This window comes from Sceloporus occidentalis, unplaced genomic scaffold, assembly GCF_023333645.1.
Source record: "Sceloporus occidentalis isolate IW3139 unplaced genomic scaffold, rSceOcc1.0.p SCAF_7, whole genome shotgun sequence".
Lineage (NCBI taxonomy): Eukaryota > Metazoa > Chordata > Lepidosauria > Squamata > Phrynosomatidae > Sceloporus > Sceloporus occidentalis.
Window position 1 is genome coordinate 38,642,652 of NW_028316987.1, and position 23,860 is coordinate 38,666,511.

The 23,860-nt window shown below is 40.2% G+C and overlaps 1 protein-coding gene across 3 annotated transcripts in view; it reads right to left on the reverse strand.

The window, feature by feature from the left end:
* Positions 1-3,741: 3,741 nt before the first annotated feature.
* ITGA9 (integrin subunit alpha 9) overlaps positions 3,742-23,860 on the reverse strand; it is a 282,149-nt gene continuing 262,030 nt past the window's right edge. For 2 of the 3 annotated variants that reach the window (XM_089532642.1, XM_089532641.1), the window contains 2 exons: positions 22,675-22,794; positions 3,742-6,219 (listed from right to left, as the gene is read on the reverse strand). In XM_089532642.1, the coding sequence (XP_089388768.1) occupies positions 6,121-6,219; positions 22,675-22,794 (219 nt within the window). In that variant the 3' untranslated portion in view covers positions 3,742-6,120. The remainder of the gene's footprint in view (positions 6,220-22,674; positions 22,795-23,860) is intronic. The other variant, XM_089532643.1, reaches the window with a different exon arrangement.

Consider the following 23,860-nt stretch of genomic DNA (forward strand, 5'->3'; position numbering starts at 1 on the left):
ATCTGGTGGTGTTCTATGGTTTCTAGAGGGATTTTTTTTAAAGGAGCACTTCTAAGACTGGCTGTTCACTATAAGAGCACATGTTACTATTCCAAATGGTTTCTTCCTAGAGGGTGAAAGTCTGGCACAAGGATGTAAATGCTATTTAGATGTCATTTCTAGCCAATATTTTCTTCCATCTGGACTGCAGAACAAACAATGCAATCTTATATGTTTGTTCACTGAGGTCACTGCTCTAGGTTCTTGTGAGGATGCATATGGCACAACTAAAATAAAATCTTCTCATAAATAAATGTCACAAAGCTAAGCTGCACCAAATGCTTGCAAATCAGATGGCATATGATCACTTCAGAGAGCAAGTATTTTTTCAATTTTCTCCAAGGTCCGCGGGTATGGGAGTTTTTTCGCCATTTTGGAAGGAACCCTTGATCTGGATATTTTTGACAGTTTCCGAATGGACTAGGGCTCGGGATTACTTTCCTGAGTCTCAAAGATACCCTGATGAGTAAATTATTTTCACCTTTCCTGAAGGTCACCGGATATGGGAATTTAAAATTTTTCCCCAAAGTCCGCAGGTATGGGAGTTTTTTCGCCGTTCCAGAAGGGGCCTTGGATTCGGAAATTTTTGACAGTTTCCAAATGGACTAGCACTGGGGATATACATGAAGTTGGAATATTGGCTACACAGCAGGCCTTAAAAGATGTTGGACAGTAGGATTTGTGAACCTGGAAAGTGTTTTGTTGTTGTTGTTCTGTTTGTTTGCTGCTGCATTGTATCAGGAAGGACCTATTTGGAGGACTTCGGAGATAATCCTTAACTCTGAGAGACTAGGGACAAATAATAGAATGTCATCATTTCTGTTACTATTTATGGCACATTGGCTAAAAATCTTTAAAGTATTTTGGTATAAGCAGATACATAGACCCAAATAATTTTAAAACATATTAGCAAGACAATGAGTAGGATCACACCAAGGTAAAATTTGACACAACTTTATATTCTTACATTCAATAGTACAACTATAAATCTATTCTATAATTTAGCCATTTTATTGTGTATTCATTAAAAATACTGGTAAGCCACTGTTTGCTACTGCATAGGATGCTTCCTTTTTCAAAAGTCTGCTGAGCTGTTACTTTTTCAGTAGTGAAACTGCCTTATTTTATTTTATGGATCACTTACAGGCAGTTTCTGTCCTTTCCAGACCTGGCAGAGATTGAATCAGTAGTTTATTCTATATTAAAAACTACACTGGTAACTTAGATATTCAGACTACAATTGTAGGTTAAACTTTCAGATTGTATTAAAATAAACTCACCACCACCACCACAGCAGCAGCAAATATTGTCTCTATATCACTATCTGCCAATTCAGGATGACATTCCATGCATCTGATAATCCACAAAGCTTCTGCTTTGCACTTGTTGGTCTTTAAGGCACCATGAGATTAATTGTTGTAATAAACTTTTGTATACATCTGTGTCCATAAATGGTATTGCTTTAGTGAGGATCTTATAATGGTTTTGTTGTTTTTAATTGTCCTGGAGTTGATCTTGACTCATTGCAATCCTGTGGACGAGGCATCTCCAAGACTCCTTATTCTCCATTGATCTGCTCAAGTCCTGCAGACTCATGCGCATGTCCACTCTGACTGAGTCCAACCATCTTCCTCTCTTTCTACTGTCTTCTGTGTATTGCTTACATCTGCTGTCTTCTGTTTATTGCTTACATCTATGGACTAAACCCCATATAGGGTCACCATAAGTTGGAAATGACTTGAAGGCACACAGCAAGAACCAATCTTGAAGTAAAGGTTCATGTGAAATCAGAAATTAAAATACTGGGTTTCTGGAAAATCAGTAACAATAATAAGGATTCCACATACTTCCTATAACTGGATGGAAAGGCACGACTTCTGCTGACCTATGAAGAACTCATTCATATTGGCCAATAAAGGCAGGAAGTCTTGTTGGAATAAAAGTTTTTATGCTTGAAATCTATGGCTTAACCCTGAAAAGTTGGGTCTACAGTTAAACTAAGACTGAATGACAAACCGCTACTGTTCATAGGCCACGTTTACATGTCACAAGCCAAAATTTAACCAAATTCTGACTTGCTGGAGACCAAGCAGTATGTCAGCATCTGAAGCTAGATCGCTCTCACAAACCATGGGCCTTTGTTCTATTGTTTGTTTAGCATGACATGAAAACATGATAGGAGCTAATATCCTAACTTATTTTTCCTTCAAAAGGGAGCATCAGTAGCATAAAACAAACAGGTGATTTTCTCCCACCCCATAGGTTGTGGGCAATAAAGAAGTAGAGCATTTCCCAAGTTTGAATGTCATTCTCAACAAACCACACGCCAAAGCTCCAGTCAACGAACTGAAGTGACTGGGACTTCCCAACAATAAGCCAGGGTTCTTGTGGAACCTAGACTTACCATGGCATCCAAACTGCCTTTTGAATCATTTATGAATCAAGAAAAAGTCCCCAGAGCTTCCCAAAATTGAACTTTTATAAAAGCATGCAGCAACAGTGGATACTTGTAACATCAAGCAGAGTCAGTGAATCATAGGTAAGCTGTAGAAGTATATATAGCATGCATATGCATTGCATTGCATTTGCACACACTCACATAGCCTGCACACATTTTCCTCTTGACATTACAAAAAAACACCGCATGTGCACATGGCTGGTTTGCAGCACCAGATAATGATCTCAATTTATATGTTGATTTGTGAAGTGGCACAGTCCCCATGATGGGTTTGGAAGGGAACCACATAGCTCAGGAGAGCATATGCCTGGTATGCAATTGGTCTCTGGTTCAAAAGCTGGGATCTCTAGCCCAAAGTGCCTCATGTAAAAAGGTTCAAAGAGGATACTTACTGGAATAGATAGTCTAGTGGTCTGAAGCTTGAAGACAGCTTTATGTGTTTGACTTCACATGGTAATAGGATTTCTCATAAACTGCTCCCAAAGAAAGTCATGAAGCTCCTTGAAAAGCTGGCCTGATCTTTGATGTGGTTCTGTAAGATTCTGATACTTTTCTTGTTAAGAGGTTATAAAGTATGGTTGTACCACTCTTGTGAACTGTACATTATCATCCTGAACAGTCACATAAAAAATGAACATGCTAGCAACCAGTATGATGGGGCTACAAAGAAACTGATTGAAAAACTATTATGAAAGGTTTGTGTTTTATAGCAAGACAGCCCCGTGACATTAGTGCATATACCATATTAATATAATGTGTGCTTGGAAAGATTATTTAGATAGATGAATTTCATAAATGAACCCATAATATCTGAATATTCCCACTTTCAAAATGTTTTCTTGCTCTGAATGTTGATGTCTGTTACCATGATCTGTGAACAAATCCTGCATAATTCTCTCCTGCTATTATACGCTCATTGTAATAAAACCATATTTGCACAGAACAGGCATGCAGTGAATTCAGTTAACAAAATCTTGCTAGTAACTAATGAAGCCTAAAACGTAAACTGTTGAATTTTGATATAAGTCTCAACTGAAACATGGATTTACTGTATGCAAAAGGATCTTGTAGCACTTTTGAAACTAATTATTGTGAGAAAGAAGTTGTAGCATAAGCTTTCATTCACTAGGTCTATTTCCTTAGTCTCTGAAAGTTTATGCTACAACAACTTCTTTTGCACAATTAGTCTCAAAGGTGCTAGAAAATCCCTTTGTATACTGATATTCCAGACTAATAAGGCTATGTCAATGGATTTACTGGTTATACCCATGAATATCAGTATCCCTAAGTATAGTTTTCAAGTCTGCCAGACTGACCTACCTTGGTGGTCAAGAGCAAATCAAGAGTAAAATTATAGCAAGGAAACTGACAGATAAATAACAATAAAATAACCACACATTAGAATGGGAGTTTCCTCTGTTTATATTTGTGATATCGTGACTCCCCAGTTCCTTGTCATTGCCAAAGGACTACATATCAGTGAAGTCAGGGTTGGCCAAAGGAAAACATTCATTGCTGCTTTCTTCAGTGCAATATGCCCTTTGAAAAAGGGTACATAAAAGCCAAAGTGAGCTATAGATCCTGCCACTGATTCCAAACAACGGTTTGTCTTTCATAAAGTATGTCACACATGGAGAGAGGAACAAAGTTTTGACAAGAAAATAAATGCTGAGATGGGTAAGTACATGTTCTTAGCTCCTTCCTTCTTTTTCCTGCTCTTCAATTCCATTATTTTTTTGTTCTTGAACGAGAATAAAACAGTAAGAACGCATGACATTGTATGTGGATAGCTGTGTAAATGGTTAAAAAAGGGGAGATTTATTCTCAATGTGTTATCTATATTTGACAGTATGGAGACACCTCTTATCGGTCATTTCCTCAGTCATCGGAGCCTCAATAAACCTTCTGATTTTGCTTCCTCCCTGATTCTACAACACCAGGAGGGCTTGCCAAGCTCTCAGTGAGTCAAACTGGGTGTGACTAGTAGGCTGCAGTGCAAAAGGCCTGCTGTGTGTCACATTATGGAAGTTAAATAACAAGAATATACATTACAAATTTCTAAGGGACAGTTCTAAAAATGGTTTTTGTAAAAGCCCTTAGAATAATAGAATCACAGAGTTGGAAGAGACCACAAGGGCCATCCAGTCCAACCTCTTACCATGCAGAAACACACAAACAAAGCCCTCTTGGCAGATGGCCATCCAGCCTCTGTTCAAAAACCCCCAAAGCAAACTCTCCCACACTCTGAGGCAGTGTATTCCACTGTCTAACAGCTCTTACCACCAGGAGGTCCTTCATGCTTCACCCTCAATATGACATCCCTTCAAATATTTAAACATGGCTATAATGTCACCTCTTCACTTTCTCTTCCCTAAGCTAAACATTCCCAGTTCCCTAAGCCTCTCCTCATAGGACATAGTTTCCAAACCTTTTCACAATTTTGGTTGTCCTCCTGTAGACATGATCCAGTTTCTGAATACCTTTCTTGAATTGTGATTCCCCAAAATGGACACACTATTCCAGTTGAGGTCTGAACAAAGCAGAATAGAGTGGCATCCTTCTTACTACTTTAAAAAAGGTATGCTGATGTCTGTGATATATTTTCAGTCTGAGGACTTCATTACTGTCAAGTTATTTTAAAAAGAGAGACTAGAGAGTGTATTTTAAGAGTGTGACATACTTTATAGGAGGCATGGATACCCTTGTGGCCCCTTGGGTGCTGCTGGATTGCAACTCCCATCAGTCTTGGCTAGCACAAACAATGAAGAGTTGTTGCCTGCAACATCTAGAAGGCCACAAGTTGTGATGGCTGCTTTATAGACAGTCCCTGAACAGCTGAATCATTATGTTTTCTTTTCTAAGTTCAATGCAGCAGCACTTAGTTCTGTAGCTCACAGATTCTTATGGCTCAGTGCCACCAGAGGATATTAATACATCATCACCAACATTTGTGAATTTACTACAATATGACATTTTGTTCAGTTTCATCCGTTTTTCTTCTGCATTGGAATTAAAAAATACATTATATTTGATATATACACATATGCGTGCCCAAGATTTTCAGCTGGATATCAGTGCTTTACAGCACAACCCTATGAATTTTTATTCAGAAGTAAGCCCCACTGTATCCAATGGGGCTGACTCCAATATACGTATGCACAGGATTGCAGCCTTAGTGAACCATATATATATATATATATATATATATATATATATATATATAGCTATTCAATAGAAAACATAAAACATTGATACAAATATATAAAAGGACATAATCAGTATAAAAAGCTTATATTTATAAAAAATACTTTGTTTTAGGCATCAGTCTTCCCCTGAGGGTATACCACATATGCTGGATTTATAAATATTGCTCTGCGCTGCAGCTCAAAGTTCATCTCTTCCAGGAAGTGTAGATTGCTCCAGTCACCTGACATGCCTGCAGTGGTTGCCTCAGGATATGTTCCCTAGCTTAAGATGATGATGAACAACAGCATCAATGGGGCCTCCGAAAAATCTGGAGAAGATTCCTTCTTCCACATATGGAAGATACAAGAGCAGGACCAATAGGGGAGAAATGGTGAATTATATGGCTGGGCTTTCAGTGTTTCGCTTCCTGCAACAGTTCACTGGCTTTTCTGGACCCAGTCCCAGCTATCTTCATTCTCTTGCCTATTCTTCTCAGCCTCAATGATTTCTTTGTATTTTCTACGAAAGAAGCCCATCTGAAAATAGAAATAAGATGGTTTATGAACAACTGCAACTGGACCAAATGTGTTACATTTTGTATGCATACTCATCTCAAGTCAACATGTTGTTAAACTAGATTCCTGGTACTGAAATCCCAATAACGTAAATGGAATTCATTAAAACAGGAGTAGGAAAATGCAACTGTGAACAGGGAGGACTCGCTATAAACTAGATGACAGCAGAATTCTGTCTAAAGTAGGTGGCTCTTCTTAGAAACGTATGGAGAAAAAGCTAAGAGATTTTGCTACTTCCTTAAATATTATTACTGATCTTTTACCCAAACAGCTAAATCCTTCTCAAATGATCTCAAGTTTCATTTTAGGGAAATGTCAAGGACAACACTTATGTAGAAAGGTTATACTGGAATTACTATAGGGAAAAATGCATTTACTCCACTTTTTTGCATTAGCAACTTTGGGATGTATTGTCCAGGAGAAGAGCCCAATTGTATAATCACAGTCTTGGCAAGCCAACAGTGGGAATTTCTCCTCCATGTCCCATTATAAGCAAACAAGAATGCAATCTTTCTGGACAGACTGTGCTTGTTTCCGATGGGAGATCGCATTTATTGCCTCTCAGACATTTTTCAACCCTTCTGTTCAGTTCAGAAGTTGTAAAGTTGCCATTTTGTTGCTGGACATTTAATATTAATCAATGGCTTTACAAGTCCCCAATCTTGACTAAAACAATTTGGTTGTGTAAACATTCGGGTCTCCTGTTCCTTACTGGGATTTTTATGCCCTTTCCATAAACAAAAATGATTGTAATAAAGTGGTTTGGGTAACTGTTCAGGAGTAATTGCTTAAATATAGCAGCATGCCATTGAGATCATTAAGTCAATATTTTGTTCATTGTAATTAAACATTTATGTAACTCCTACTGTTTTAAACCTGTTTTCACCCTCCTGCAGGGTGTGATGTTTTAGTCTACCTCCATCAGTCAGATGTTATTACCCTCTTTCTCAACACGGGAGCTTATTGAAAATGGCTTTGTACATTAGCTTTGATCCTGCTATGCTTCTCTTAAACATGACTTTTTAATTGAAAATCTTTTATCTAATTAAATGTCTTACAAAACTCTAGAACGTTGGGACCTATTTAGGCTCTATTCAAATATGTTGGCCATACACAAAAAAGTTATTACCCAGAAGGGGTTTCAAGCCCAAGCATATCATTTAAAGAAGTGGTTATATACTTGCATGATGCATTAACCCACCAGGAATGTGCACCCAGCATCATGGTTGTATCAGGCCTTATTCCTTGATCTGAAGGATATTTGTATATCTCTCTTCTGTGCTACCAGTGCATACAGCAAATATCCATTTTGATTGTGAAATAAAGGGACTTCAACTCAAACCATAACAGCTCAACAGCAAATTGTATAGTTCTTATACACGAAGTGTAACTTCCAAGGCCAAAGGCCTGTGATGTACTCTGTGTATGGTTGCCCTTAATCATTGTTGGAGAGATTTTAGATGTCATTTTTGTTGTTGTTATTGGACTGAGTCTTCTAGGAGGGCAATTTTATTGGAAACACATTATACCATCATTTTAGCTTCTATGTTGATTTACTATCACATTCCAGATTTAATTCCTTTCATGAACAAGATCCTAGAATGTATGGTGGCTTCCCAGATCCAGAGATTTCTGGAGGAAATAGATTATCTTGATCCTTAGTTATAGGACAGAAATAGCTTTGGTCATCTTGGTGGATGATCTATGTAGGAAACTGGATGAGGAAGTGTATCCCTGTTGTTTCTGCTATACTTCTCATCAGCTTTCAATATCATGAACTATTGTACTCTTCTGCACTGCCTCTCTAGGATGGGGCTTGGGGCATTGTTTTGCAGTGGTTCTGGTCCTCCTACCTGGAGGGGCAAACTCAGAAGTTGGTGCTGGGGGATTTCTGTTTGACATTTTGGATGTTGGCCTGTTGGATTCTTCACCCTCAGTTTTGTCCCTCGTGCTGTTTAAAATCTACATGAAAATGGTGGGAGTTTGGGGGTTCTATGTCACCAATATGCTGATGACACTCAACTTTATCTCTCCTTTTCACATGATTTTAAGGAAGCTGTCTCAGTACTGAACCAATATTTGCTGTCAGTAACGGACTAGATTGGTGGTTCTCAACCTTGGGCCCTCCATGCATTTTAGACTTCAGCTCCCAGAATCCCTGATCATTTGGGCAAGCTGGCTGGGACTTCTGGGAGTTGAAGTCCAAAACATTAGGAGAGCCAAAGGTTGAGAACCATTGGACTAGATGAAGGCAAACAAATTAGGGAATAGTGACTCTGCCTGTGCTGGATGCTGTAGCCCCTCCCCACCCCCAAATCTGAGGCTTGCAGCTTGGGTGTTTTAAACTATTATACATTGTTTTACAGTGATTATTTTAAATTATTTTTATTATTAAGTTTCAATTGATTCTTTTTGTGAGCCCTGGTGGGTCCCACATCAGGAGAAAGACAGACTAGAAGTGAAATGAATAGTTCAAGGCATTAATTATGACATACAAGAGCCTAAATGGCCTGGCCCACCACACCTAACCATCTCCACCCGTCTGTTCCACTAGTTCTTAATATCCTATTAACCATGTTGTCCATTGCCCAAATCAGATCAAAAGGGTACAGACAGAGGCATTCTTGGTGGCTGTACAGCTGCTTTAGCATATTCTTCCTCTGGAGAGATTCCAAAGTCTATGCCTGCATGTTTCGGTGGATTATAAAGATCTTTGTTGCCAGCCACTTTACCAAGTAATTCAACAAGTGAAGAAGAACACAACTGCCACATTACTTACATTCTTAAAAATATGCACAGATTTTTTGATTGATATCCCTTTAAAATGGCTTGCTGAGCCCTAAAGGTGCCTGTTTTTCACACAAACCACATCCTTTGAACATTAAAATCTACACTTGAAGTTATGATCAAAATTACAGAAATGCTTTTTAATTTCCTCCAGGGCCAAACAAGCAAGAGCAAACTATTTCCTACTGTTCTTTTAATAAAAAAATGTGTGCTTGCAAAACATCTGCTTCAAGAATTATCTCTAAAAGTTTGTTCTAACCATTTCAGGCATTTGTATTATTTCACAACTGGATAAAAAATATGTTCATAGGGCCTCTCGCAAGCAATAAAAGACTTGGAAAAGTTAATAAATATTAATGAGGCATGAATCCCAGAACCTACAGGTGATCCTGCTAGGAAAACAAAGATGGAATTTGCTGAAATCTGAATGAAGTGCTCTGAAATCAAGCCACAACAGTAAGAACACAACAGGAATATGGCAACACACATACCATCACAGCCAGCCCTCCCATTAGGTTGAATGTTATTATTGACTCAGGCTGCAGATGCAAGGGGGGGGGGAGAACAACACACCCTCTTGGCTATTACTCCACATCTGTTTCCTTCTGTAGCACAATTTGTCCCGAGTTCCCTAAATTGCCCTGATGCCTCATGTGTATTGAAGGAGACTTGCTTATCACCAGTGATGAAGTAAGATTGAGCTGGCAGTCCATACAGCTTCTATACACGGCTCAGGGTGTGACTTGTGACTGTTTCCTTTGTCTTACCTATCTCACACCTATCTATTGTTTTGAGGATAAAATGTGGACAATGGTCATGAACCTTAAACTTCTTGGAGAAATGCTAGGATATAACTGTGACCAACGTGCCCCCACCCGCCCCCAACCATTGTTCTTGTTTGTGCCTACAACCAATTGTGCAATAGATACTAGGGGTTTGGGTTGGATGCTTTTCATGCAACTTATCAGCACTTCATTTATTTTGGTTATGGTGTTTTTGATGATTATACCATAAAGACATAACGAAGAGATCAATATGGAGGGAACAGATATAAGGAAAACTCAGGAGAAGGGACAAAATTCAAGAGAAAGAATTATTAGGGAGAAAAGGCATATGGTGAAAGATGGAGGACCAGTGAAGGAGAACAGGGCTGAATTTAAGCAAAAACTCACCACCAAAATATACATAATAAATATGCATGGCAAGGGGTTGGACTGGGTGGCCCTCGTGGCCTCTTCCAACTCTATGGCCTTGTCGCCAGGCCCCGTGTCCCTTCCGGGGGAGGAGATGGAGGTCCCATGGGTTCCATGACAAATAGACGAAAGTGGGGTGATGCTGCAACAACTTTTAATGGAACACAACTGAAATAGGCCCAAGGGCAACAACAATAGGCAAGTTTCTTCACCGCCCTTCCTCAAAACACCAAACTCAAAGTCCTTCTCTGGGTATAAAGTCCGGCCCGGGTTGCTTCACCCTTTGGGCTTTACAGTTCTCCCAAGTCAGCGCTCTCTTGGGCGTCCAGTACCTCTTGGCGGGCCCGGCCCAAGGCTTCTCGAGCGGTCGATGCACTCCTTCCCCGAATATCCCACAACAGGCGGGGCCCTGGATGAAGCACGGGGCGGGCTATATAAGGTTCGGGGTCAGAGCCTGTGGGATGGGGTGGCCACCAACTGTCCACCAGGGGTCGGACCTCCACTCTTCTTCCCAGGCCAGTTCTATGGCCCCGAAAGTGCCACCAATTAATCTCGTCCGTCAAGGCTTCACTCACCCGAGCTTCTATCCCGGCCTCGTAGCCCGTCTCTTCCCACCCGCGCAGCATCTCCAGCGGTCTTCCTGCTTCCTCCTTCTTCCCCCCGCGTCTCTCCTTTTCTTTCCCTTGACCCTGCCCCCGCCTCCATCTCCACCCGAGGCCCAGCTGCTTCGCCCTTAGCCGTCCCTCCTTCTTCCCTCGGGGTTTCTCCAGGGTCCTCAAGGGCATCGTCTTCCACGGTGGGATCCCAACCCGACTGATCTCCCTCCTCCACCCTCTTACAGGCCTGTTACAGACTGCCAAAATAAAGCTGCTTCGGGTCTCTTTGGAGGTATGCTATTTAAATGATGCATGGTTTCTAAGAGTCCGGAGGTCGTGCCAAAGCCACACTCCATTCCTAACCACTGGAGTGCAGCTTTGGTGCAGCTTCCGGATTCTTAGGATGCATGCATAATTTAAATAACATACCTCCAAAGAGACCCGAAGCAGCTTTATTTTGGTAGTCTGTAACAGGCCTATGATTCTATATACAGGTCCACTGCTGTTATTTCTACTGATATTTTATGGCAGAGTAGTCAGGGTGAGGAACTGGGACTTGAGAGAGCCAGCTTCAAAGCCCCAACCAGTCATGATATGCCAGTCTCTCTCTGACCTATCTCACAGGATTGTTGTGAACATTTAAAAGGGAGGAGTTCAGTTCACTGATGATACACACAGAGACATACAATTTACATAAATGGCACAAAGACTGGAATCCTGTGGCACACTACATTAGTGACTGTTGACTGCACTTGTATTCCAGGGTTGTACCATGGTGGTAAGAAAAGGCAAACAAAATATTCTGGCTCTAAGCAGCCTATTATGCTAATGTATCCACAGCTGTTTTCCTTCTATTACTACTGTCTACACCAATGTAGAACACTCACAAGATTCTGGGCGTAGTGTGCAGAACTCATTCATTCTATTAATTAGCTTAACTGCACAAGTCAGCAATACCTCTGCCCCCAGCCTGTATAGGAGCTGTTCCCTCTTGATGTGTTTCCCTAGGATTGCATTATCTTATTAGTAATAGCAACACAACTGAGTCCCAGTAGAGTGGGCATGAATGTGAAGCATGCATGCAAACACCAGTTTCTGGATCCTTTAGCTAACTAAGCAAACTCAGCTGCAACATAAAAGTTGCCATCTAGCATAGCTACACTGCCATCTGCTGCATTTTTGGGAGAGAACTTTTAGAGTGGGAATTTTATTTCTATTTGGAGAACAACAAAGGAGAATGTGGGGATTAATCCAAGAGAATGTCAAAAGCAAAAGTAGTCTAATATCTAAAATGCAACTTTAAAAAAATCTTTTCTGCCCCATTACCAAAATAGGCTGCTGAAAACAAAAATAGACGGCTGGAATGAAACAATAATTAATCACCACAACAAGAAGAGACAACCAAAGGCTCGGATGTCTAGTGAACTGCCAAGAGAAACAACTCAGGAAAGGTTAGCTAGAAGGCATGAGTAGAAGGGGAAAGTTATTTCCATTGCAGCTCCGTGACAAGCAATGCAATGGAAAGGTTACAACTGGATGTGAACTGCCAGTCCTGAGGCACACAGAGCAAGAGTCCTAAGCAAATGGAACTTTCCAGGTTCAAATGATGTAGTATATAGAAGTCCCACATTAATACTAGGGATGTAAACTTTTACTTATTTCATTCGTGAACATGAGAGTGAAGAGTTCCAAAAGCCCCACTTCCCAGGTACAACTCTAAAGTTTTTGCACATTATTTATTTTTATTTTATTTTTTGCATTTTGAAACTTTTGGGGGGGAGGAAGAAAATCATGCCTTTGCACATAATACACAGAAAACAGCAGATTTTTGTACAAAGAGTGTATTTTGTGCAAAACTCTGCAGTATTCAAGGCACTGAGTTTGAGTTTCACACAGGTTTTTTGCATAACAGATTTTTGCCAAAATGCAAAACTGCTCACAGCAGTTGATTATTTTTTCAATGACGTGTCTTGATGGATTGAGCTACTCCTTCTAATGAAAGACACAATAATCTATAAACAGGAAAAGAGAGCTCTGGTGAAGTGATTACCAGCCAAGTATGCGAGGCTTCTGCATATTTATTTACTGAAATTTTAGTCAAGATAGATAACAGGTCTTCTGGAGACATGGCCCCTTCATATGTGACCAGAACTACACTTACCATTGGTGGAGGCGTCAGGCTACAGGTCTGAAGTATTATAGAAGGCCAGTAAATGGTAAATTCTTGATTTAATTAGCATGCTATTGCTTTACTGCATATAAGTTTTCCATGCTAGGATCAGTGTGAATTGCCCATGAATGTATGTGAGTTCCTAATGGGTGTGCAAAATAACAACAACTGTGCACAAGAAGACATAGAGAATGTGTTCAACCCAATGTATAGATACATATATAGAGTGACAACATATGAACAAAGGGTATGTTTGGCATCTGCCTTCTCCTCTTTCCATTAACCGAGAATAGACTTCCTGTCCCCAGTCATAGAATGAGAGAGCTCTTGAGCTGGAAGGGAACCCAAGCATCACCTAATACACTTCCCTGCCAATACAGGAGACTGACAGCTTATGAAACTGATCATTTTCCAAATGCAGCCACAGTTTTTGAGCTTTATGATCAATCCTGCAAGCCTACAAATCATTTACTTTCTACAATAACCCCAATATAAAATAAATTATTTTAGGACAGTAGTAACACTAAATGTTCTGATCAAGGAACTTGGGCATGATTCATCCAAACATACATCCTTTTAAAAAGCTTGGAGACCTGTGGAAAAACGTAAGGGATACTTACGTAATCCCACCTTCACTGAAATCAATGAAATTTAAATACTCTTAATTTTGAATGGACCATCTCCATTTTACAAAACATAGTTATGACAAATTTGTCTACAAAATCCTGCATTGCAGTGAAGATAGTAAACAATATAAGATGTCCTACCAACCTATTTAACTCATCAGAGACAAAGACAGAAGAATTTTTACTCCAAAAATCTTTTTTAAAGGATACAAGTAGGTTCATGTTTCACAAATTCCAGCTGGAACACAGTAGTAGCTCCATGTCATATCATTGTCAGGGAAATTACTATTTTTCCCCCAATATGCTACTCCTTTTTTCTTTATACAAAAATATTCAAATACCTCTGGCATCGCTTTTAAAAGTTTACATTTAGGCAAAACTTGAAACACTACTTCTGAGGTCAATAAAAGAGTAACGTAAGTAAATTATGGTCCATTTGGCCTGCCAAAAATACAGGCTATTTGACAGAAAAATTGTATCTTTCCCATAATTATTCCCATAAACAACCATTATGCCTTTGGTTCAACCAGTGGTAATGCAGATCAAGGAATTAATACTTCAGTTCTCAGAACCATAGAGCTCTGGAGGATTTATTTTTTAAACACAACTGCTGTTTTATTTCATGTCTGAGAATTTTGCAATTGTATGTACTTATTTGCAATGTTAAAATTGACATATATAGTATATCTTGGCTTTGGTTCTTAAGAATACTAGTTATGCAGAAAGGTTCACTGACAAAAAAAAGGCTTCTTGCCTTCCAGTGGATTAAATATGTTTATATGGTGCCAAGATAAAAGCTAGAATGTCTAACTGTTTCTGATGTACACATTGTCCCCATTGGCTAGACTATAAACTCAGATAGACTGTTTATCCACATGATGACAGAGGATGTATTGCCTTTACAAGCCCACCAACAAAGCCCAAATTATATGTGGAGAACAAACTGAAATACTGTGAAGAGTGAACAAAGTTTGACCAAGCTTCTATTTATATGAAGTGGTAATTGTGCATAATCCATCTCATTTCTCTAAAGTATCTGCCACAACACTATACATATAGTAACACTTCTAGTGCTCATTATTAGCTCAGATGTGGGTAGTTCTGTATATGAAACACATATCCAAAAATCTCATCAGGCATTTCCCATTGTAATAAAAGGATTTATTTGTAGCAGCTGTGGTTTTGGGCCGAGTGGCCTCTCCTTTCTTTTACTGTGAAGTGTCTGGGTGCCTGGAAGAGGAAAGGGTCTCTAATTTCGTTCTCTTTGGGCTGCTTCGTGACTGTAGCATATGGAATGAACTGCATGTATGAATGAGCCATCACAGAGAAGATGGCATTTTCCCTTGGCCATGTAGATCATGTTTTTCATTGAAGGCACATTCAGCATGAGTTCTCCAAGGCTAAGCTATCAAGTGACATAGGTGGATTGGAAAACTGACCCTTTGGAGTCTATTTACATAGGGGCGCCTTACTTAACCAATAATTCCATCATATCCCACCCTTTCTCCGAAGAAGCAAGTCACACATCTTGGGAAAGTCAACCACAGGGGGGAGGGGGCCAAAAAGGCCCTTCTGAACAAATATTGCCAAGAAAACCCCACGATAAGCTCACTTTAGGATTGCCATAACTCAGAAACAACTTGAAAGCAACAACAACTAGATCACACATCTATCTTATAAAGAATTTCTAGGGCCTGTTACAGACTGCCAAAATAAAGCTGCTTCGGGTCTCTCTGGAGGTATGCTATTTAAATGATGCATGGGTCCTAAGAGTCCGGAGGTCGCGCCAAAGCCACACTCCATTCCTAAGCACTGGAGTGCAGCTTTGGTGCAGCTTCCGGATTCTTAGGATGCATGCATCATTTAAACAGCACACCTCCAAAGAGACCCAAAGCAGCTTTATTTTGGCAGTCTGTAACAGGCCAATGTTACCGTCCAAATTAGCAAAGAAAATTTGGTACTTTTGCAATGTGCTAATATTGTGATGCTAAAAACAGAGCTGGGGTTAGGAAGGTATAGGTGATTCTGAAGTGCTCATTTCAGATCTTATCAAATAGGACACAGCACAAACTTATAAAAGATCAATCATAAAGTTATAAAGGTATCAACTGCTTTTAAAACACATATAAGCTATATGGATCAAGACTTGACTTGGAGCTGAAGTTTCCTTGCTTCATTTGGGAATATGATGTTAACCTATAAAAGCCCAGATCAGGCTATTGCTTTGTAGTCTAAAGCAATGATTCTCAATTAGATGTTACTGATTTCAACTCTCAGAAGCCTTAGCTAAGTGTGCTCAACGGTCATATATTCCAGAAGTCTAAAACACCTGGACACCCAAGGATGGAAAAGAAGTGAACCAAAGGGTCATCTTCACTAGGCAAAAACCCTGGCTGTACCTTAAGATTAACTTCATAGTTTCTGTGTTGTGTCTGTGGGTAAGATCAGGACTTTCTGAGTTGTGACCCCAAAGCATTTCAAGAACATTCCAAATGGAAGATTTTTAAAATCTCCTCTAAATTTAAAGAGATAAGACAAGACCTCTGTAAAATTATGGCACTGGGTCATTTCACAATAACATTTTCATCTGGAAGTATTCTTATTGTTATGAGATGGTGTTAAATTTCACGCACTATATCAGACTTACTGAAATCTGCACTTAAAATAACTGTTTTCTAATAAGTTAAATATGCCTTTTTTCTCTCCCCCATGTGCTGTATCACTAAATTGGCTTTGGAAAACTTGGAAAAGCAACAATGGTAAAATATAAAAACAATTGCTTATTTAAAAGCTCACTATGAGCTTGTCCATGCTTGCTTGGATGAAAAAGACACTTTGTTCGATAGAACATTTTTTTTCCAGATAGGCCTACACAGGACGGGCACCTATTTTCTGAACTATCACTTATCTGGGTTACACAGCCCATTCTTGGGTCTTTAAGCTTGTTGCCCTACAGTCTCATAACAAGGAATACATTCTATTGGTCTTATTTGGCTTACTTATGAGTACAGGGTTGCACTATCAGTCAAAGTCCTATGAATACTCTTCATCTCCATGAAAAAGAAGTTGTAATGATGGGCAAGCCTGTTTATAACCACCCAATCACAGACTTCAGAATGCTGTGAAGAGGAGCCTATGTAAGAAAGGATAGATGCTGCTCTGCTAAAGAAAGAGACAAGAACAAGAGGAAATGGGGTTAGGGCAGTCAGAGACAGAGTGAAGATCAGGTAGGCAGAGAAGAATTTGTAAGATCTGAATAGGGATTTTGGAGCTAGGAATGAAGAAAGAGTTCATGTTTGTGTTTGATACCTAACAAATTTTTACTGGAATTGCTTTCTACAACTGTGTATAACTGTTTACATTTAAAAACTGAAATGGTAGATGGTTGCACTTTACCATACTGAACCCACTGATCTACACAGCCACATGTTCAGTATAAAGGTCACCTTGAGGCCTGGCTGTCATATCCAGGGAGGGAGCCTGTGGGTATAAGGGCAAGATGAATGACTGGAGCACGAGGGTTGGAACTGCAGGGCCGGCCTAGGATTCTGTCTTTGCAAAGGAGCTGACAGTACCGTTTCCCTGAAAATAACACATACCCATAAAATAAGCCGTAGCAGGATTTCTAAGCATTTTCAGGAAAACAGGGTAGTATCAGCTCCTTTGCAAAGAAAATAAGATATACCCATAAAATAAGCCGTAGCAGGATTTCTAAGCATTTGCGCAATATAAGCCATACCCCGAAAATAAGACATAGTGATAGGCCTAGCACAGAACGGAAGGGGGTGAAGGGAGCGGAAAGACTGGGGCCAATGGTTCTAAAGGAAACAGACTCACAAGAAATTCAGCATAGAATTCCGGGTTAGGAGAGTTATAATGATGTTCCAGAAGAAGAAGACTTAACTATATTTGAATAAATGTAGATTGTTGTACCATACTTAATAAAAATAAGACAGCCCCTGAAAATAAGCCATAGTGTGTGTTCTTGAGAAAAAATAAATATAAGACAGTGTCTTTTTTTCGGGGAAAAAGTCAATGCAAAGTGGATCTGTATAAAACAGGAGCTCCAAAAGAAGATGCTGGGTCATACTAACTGCATAGGAGAGAACATTTTTTTTCATCTTGCTGCGAGTCTTGCAAGCTCACTAAAGATGAGCAATTTTGGGACTAAAATGACAGGCTATGCTGAAAATCACCAGCAAAGAATAAAATACCCATCCTTTCCTGTTAGAAAATGTTGGCTGTGGGTTTTAGTCAGTGATATAAAGACAAGTAACACAGTGTGAGGCCACAAAGAGGGAAAAGTGCACAGGCAATATTGTAACAAATCTCTGCCCTCAATTTCAATTTGAAGTTGGCTGTTCTTTCATAACATTTAAAGTGTTTTTCAACTGTCCAAATAAGACAAGGGGTGTTTATAGGCGTGCTTTTGAACATTCTCCTAACCAGTGTGTGTATATTTGTGGCCAACTCTATGACAAACATTGTAAAATGTTCTGTTTATTTAATTTTGTGAAAGGAAATTTCAGGTATTCAAGTTGCTTTATTAAGAAGGGTACTACAATGCCACTGTAATCAAAAGCATATGACAGTTCAATTAGATCCCTCCATGGCAGCCATGACTTTATCCTTAGGATATTATACTTCAAGGCATGTCTCTAAAATGGGATGAGGGGGAAAATATTGCAATCTTCTGAAGTGGCAAGACTGGTTTTGTAGTCAGACTGCAGTAGCCATCTCAAGCAGGTGCTTTGATAAGTCATGAAAGCACATCTAATTATTATTTACCTAGTTATTTTACAATTTTACTCATAGAAAGAGGTGTTTGTAGAATTTTTTGTCTCAGAAAAATAACTTGACCAGCCTTGGATAATTTTCATTTTGACTGGGATGGGGCTGCCATTAACTGTAATGGTTCAGAACTGACAATATATTTGGCTTCTGCAACACACACATCTTTCAAGACAGTGTTCTCATTCTGAGATTCTTCTCCCCTGCACCCTGAGGACTGGAGACTCAGGGTCAGGTCTTGAGATCACACAACCCTAATCTGCCGTAGTTGCTCCAAAGCAACCTGTGGCCACAGAGGGCCCACATCTCAGAGCTGTAGTTAAATAGATATGTATTTTTCAAGGTGGTGCTCTCATCTTGAGATTCTTTACCCTCCCCCTGGGAGTCAAAGTCTTGAGATCTGGGAATCCTAGACCAGGCCCTGAGACTTGGTTTCAGTCCCTGACATGTAGTGCCATATCCTGACACCTGGCAATCTAAGTGGCAGTACTGTAAGCCGACAAGTCTCCTGAAAGATCCTCCTTGATCATTTGCTTACACCAGGATGGGAAATACATGGCCCATGGGCTTCATATGTGCACCTTGCCTGTTCCCAAAAGGCACCACTCAGTTTCAGCTGCAAATCACACTGGTGCATTTCAGAGGTAAGCCACACAAAGGGTTTTAACAGACGCATTTCTGTATTCTCTCAAGCGTTTTTGCCACTGAAATTTGGTACCAAATTTTGGCAGTATTGCAGAAATAGCCCATGGTAGGCTCTGGGCAGAATACTGGACCAACTTAAGAAGTCACTTAAGAGTAATTCACATGCCAATGTCTGATGAAGAAACATGTGCTTCTGAAGTCTCTTCTACAAAATAAATAGCGTGTATGAAGACTCTTACAGGGGTTAGCTTTCTCCATGCTACCTGACAGAAAAACGTTGTAGGAGACATGCGTGCTTGTAACATATTACCAGAGCCTGGAAAAGCCATTTTTTCACTATACAGTCGGCCCTCCATATTCACTCACTTGACACTCGCAGTTTCGATTAGTCATAAAGTTAAGGCTGCTAGCCCAGGCATTCCCTGTCCCCATCCCTCCAGGGCTTTTCCCTTCAGGAGAAAAAGTCCAGGAGTCAATTCTGTGTTTTTCTTGGCCAGCCAGGCAGTGATCCAGCTGGGAAAGGGAGGAGGGGCCTCCATCCCCCAAGTCCCTTTGCCTGCCCCATCACTCCCTGGGCAGTCCAAGGGGTGATGGGGCTGGCAAATGAAGGAGGAGCCTCCTCCCCCCGCCAGGGTCCTATGCCTGCCCCATTGCTCCCTGGGCTGTCCAGGGGGCAATGGAGCTGGCAAACAGAGGAGGAACCTCCAATCCCCCCAGGATTCCTTCCCAGCCAGATCGCTGCCTGAACAGGAGGAATTGGGGTGATGGAGGCTCCTCTTCCCTTTCTCTGACCGATCACCCCCTGGAGAAGGAAGCGATCGGGCTGAGAAAGGGGCAGGAAGACAATTAAAAGGTCAGAAGAGTGGGGGGAAAGGAGCGTGGGCCTCTGACCACCCCTCCTTTTAACTGGCTTCTGGATGGGGAGCGGAGTTGTGATTTTTCTATATTCGTGGGGGGTCTCATTCCCCCAACCCCTGTGAACATGGAGGGCCTACTGTAGTCCTCAGCCATCTTAGCCAAAGAGTCATGTGGGCTTGGGGATTCTAAGATTTGCATATTATCAGCTCACTTTTGCCCTCAACAACACTGCTTTCTTTTTTTTAAAGTAGCACTACTTATTTTAGTAATGTGTACTTTACCCTATTAGCTGCTCGTGTAAATAAGGCATGAGCAGCTGTCTTAAAGTCAACCAACCCACCCACCCAGAAGCAGAACTGCAGGACGAGCTATCTAAAAGGAAGCCTAAATAAAATTTCATATCACTCCAGCTTCCTCTGAAGAAATCTGATATGAACCGGGAAGAACGAGAGAGAGAAGGCCAAAATGATATTTAACAGTCTAACAGTGCTTCTCAATATGGCAGAGTAGCACTTTATTTGGGACTGGTACCATACTTGTGCTCATTGACTACCACTATTTCTTCCTTCCTGGAAACTCACCATAGACACCTGATAACATGTTGACCAGTGCCAGTTCACAGACCACCACCATTTTGAGTGGTGAGCACATGTTTTAATGGTCAGCAGATAAACAGCATAAGCCTAGCATCTTTTGTTATCAAAATTACAGAGGGGTGGCCCAGAATGACTAGGGAATATTTGGAGATCCTCCTAGCAAATAAGCTGAAGCTTTGTGGAGGTTCTTCTTTTCATTCTCCCACTATGTCAGAGGTAGAGGAGGATCTGAGGTCTTTGTATAAAGGGAACAACACAGTCATATTGTGAGACAGGGGTATACAGAAAGAATGAAGCAGAAAATGAGAGAGAGAGAGAGAGAGCACATGAGCATGCCTCTGAGCTCTTAGGATGTCTCTCTGGGGATCTGTAGGTTAATGAAATTGCTGCCTATAAGTGTCTCCTTCTAGACAATACTTGCATGTGGGTAAATCAACTAAATATTGAAATAACATCACAAGTCTCCAATTATCTCTATTCCAAGTCAAATGTGGTACTACCCAGGATGTCTCATTGCTTGATAACTATGTCTCCTTGTGAGCTTGTGAGCTTATGTGACAGTGTCAAAAGATAATAAAAACAGAAGATGTGACAACAACAATGTAACCCTTGTAGATAGAAGGGTTACCCTGTTGTTGTCACATCCTCTGTCACATCCTTCCTTCTGGCTATATGTAGATACGTGTGTGAACCCATATTTTGCTTATGCTGTTATGTTCAGTTCTGTGAACAATGTGTGCCATATTGAACTGATAATTTCATTATGCCTTCAGTAATAGTATCAGCTAATGTGTCTCCCTTGAATCACTTCACTGGCTGCCAATTAGTTTCCAGGCAAAGCACAAAGTGTTGGTCTTAAAGCCCTACATGGTTTGAGTCAAAGTTACCTACGGGATCATTTTCTCCAGTATAATCTGTCACATTGATTGATTGATTGATTGAAATTTTATTTATATACCACCATTCCTGCGATCACGGCGGTTTACAAAACAAATGCTATACATATGCTCAGGTTCTCTGGGAAACATCTACTTCAGTCAATCAAAACTGCCTCTTACCCAGAAAACATTTTTGTTGGCCACCCTCAGACGGAGGGAATGAACTTTTCTCTGTTGCTAACCTGCCTGTACAGTTCTCATAGCTAATTGAGGAGAGATAGGTGATACCTGTGGAATGGTTTGCCATTCTTCATTGCAGTTACAAACCCATAACTGCTCCATTTTGTTGTTGTTGTTGTTGTGTGCCTTTTCCTTTTCCTGAGGCTGAAAGCATGTAACTTGCCCAAGGTCACCCAGTGGGTTTGTATCGCCAATTGCTCTCTAGAGTCATAGTCCAACACTCAAACCACTATTGCATGCTGGCTCTTTTACTACTCCTAAATGATCAGCTAGCATCCTCATCTTTGTGCCTTAACTGGCAACAGAACATATCTTCATCTCTTGGAGCAGCCACTATCTGAGATAGGTTGGATGGGTTGGGCCAGCAAACATAGAATATGGGCCATTGTCTTTGTTTTACTATTAAAAAGTTGTAGTAAAAAGGTTGGTATGAAGATTCTGGAGGAGTGAAGGGTCACTGAAGCATCCTTGTGGGGAAGGCTGCATGTAGCCCCCAAGCTACACTTTCGCCTACCCCTACTTTGCTTCAAAAACATGTGCATTCAAATGGGGCCATTTTTCTTTCCTTTCATTTTTTTTTAAAAAAAGTATATTTAAATTTTAGAAAAGTAATTTAAAAGTAACACATTAGCAACTTGTTACTTTTAAAATAATATTCTAAACTCTGTAAATATCTCTATGAGGCATGATTAAATGCTGACTAAACAATATATTGCAATGCTTACAGGAATATATCACATGACAAATGCACTTGTGTGGAAGCAGCTGCTGTGTCCTTCACTTCAAGCATCCAGTATCAGCTTCTCTTTAAGAACCTTCCATGTTCATGTTCCCCATAAGGAAAATGTACACATTTACCCCCTTGACATTTAATGATCTCAAAATAGAAGATGGTTAACTCATTGAAGTTAATGGATGCTAAATATTTACCAGAAACTGCACAGATTGAAAGTGAGACAGAGAGAAAAAGTGAGCTGCATTCAGTCAAGGCTGTGGCTAATCCTTGCGTCTATACTGTTTCTGACAGAGCACTTACCTTCCATAGCAGCACTGCCAGCAGCAGGAAGATGAGAATTCCCACAAGTAAACTGATAGCAATGATCCATCCAACCACATAACCACGAGGCTCCAGATTATGCAAGGCCTCAAAGACCACCTACAAAGTAATTAGGACAAATAAAAACCTTTTATACAACTAGGTTTCATTATTTCATATGATGATACAATGTGTTATGTTTTCTCTTTATCTTTCTTTAAAGCACTGCAGAGTGAGACTGTCAACCACATTTGTACAGTTGATCTGTCAAGACTGTTTTTCTCAAGGGTTTCAAAAACCTTCTTTAAAATAATCAGCTATAAGTGCAGATACTAAGACATGTCTCATTCTTGGAAATTCCATCCTATTACTACCCCTCCCCCCAAGATATATAAACCTCTGTTTTGTGCCAGCCGTTGGGAGGGTGCAGCTGCTGGTGTGGCAATGCCAACTGTCTCTGATTTCCATGAAATCTTTTAGAAGCTTGCTAAAAAAATATAATCCACCATGAAAGAGGAACAAGTTTTATTGAACTAGGTCATCTAGTTGACAAAGGGCTGCTTTGTATCTTACATTTTTCCTAGGGAACGGTTACCTTTCCATACGCAAATAAAGGTCTATTCCAGAGCGTAGGGAAGTTATGTTTTTGGACTACAGCTCCCCAAATCCACCAGCTAGCATGACCAGCAATTTGAAGATTGCTACCATGGCTTCTCTTAATATTATTTTCTGTAGGGTAAGCATACCCAGCTCTTTAACCATTCTTATGAAGCCTTGGTTTCTTGATGATCCACCATTCTGGTCACATTGAAGTTTGTTGGCATCTATTTGAAATGCAATGCTCAGTATTATACCAGGTGTGGCCTGAACAGTGCAAAATACAGTGGACCATTGTTATATGTTGGGATTTGGTTCCAAGATCTCCCGTGTATAACATATTTCGTGTATGCTCAAGTCCCATTAAATATAATGACATAGCAAAATGGTGTCCCTTATTAAAAAAAATGGAAAATTGAGGTTTGATATTTGAAATTTTTACTTTTTTGGAACATTTTCAAACTGTGGATGCTTGAATCCGTGTATAAAAAGTCTATGTATAAGAAGGGCCGACTGTAGATTAAAAGCTGAATTCACTCTTGCATATACTTAGAGCAGACCTATTGAACTTAACAGGGCCTAGCTTAGT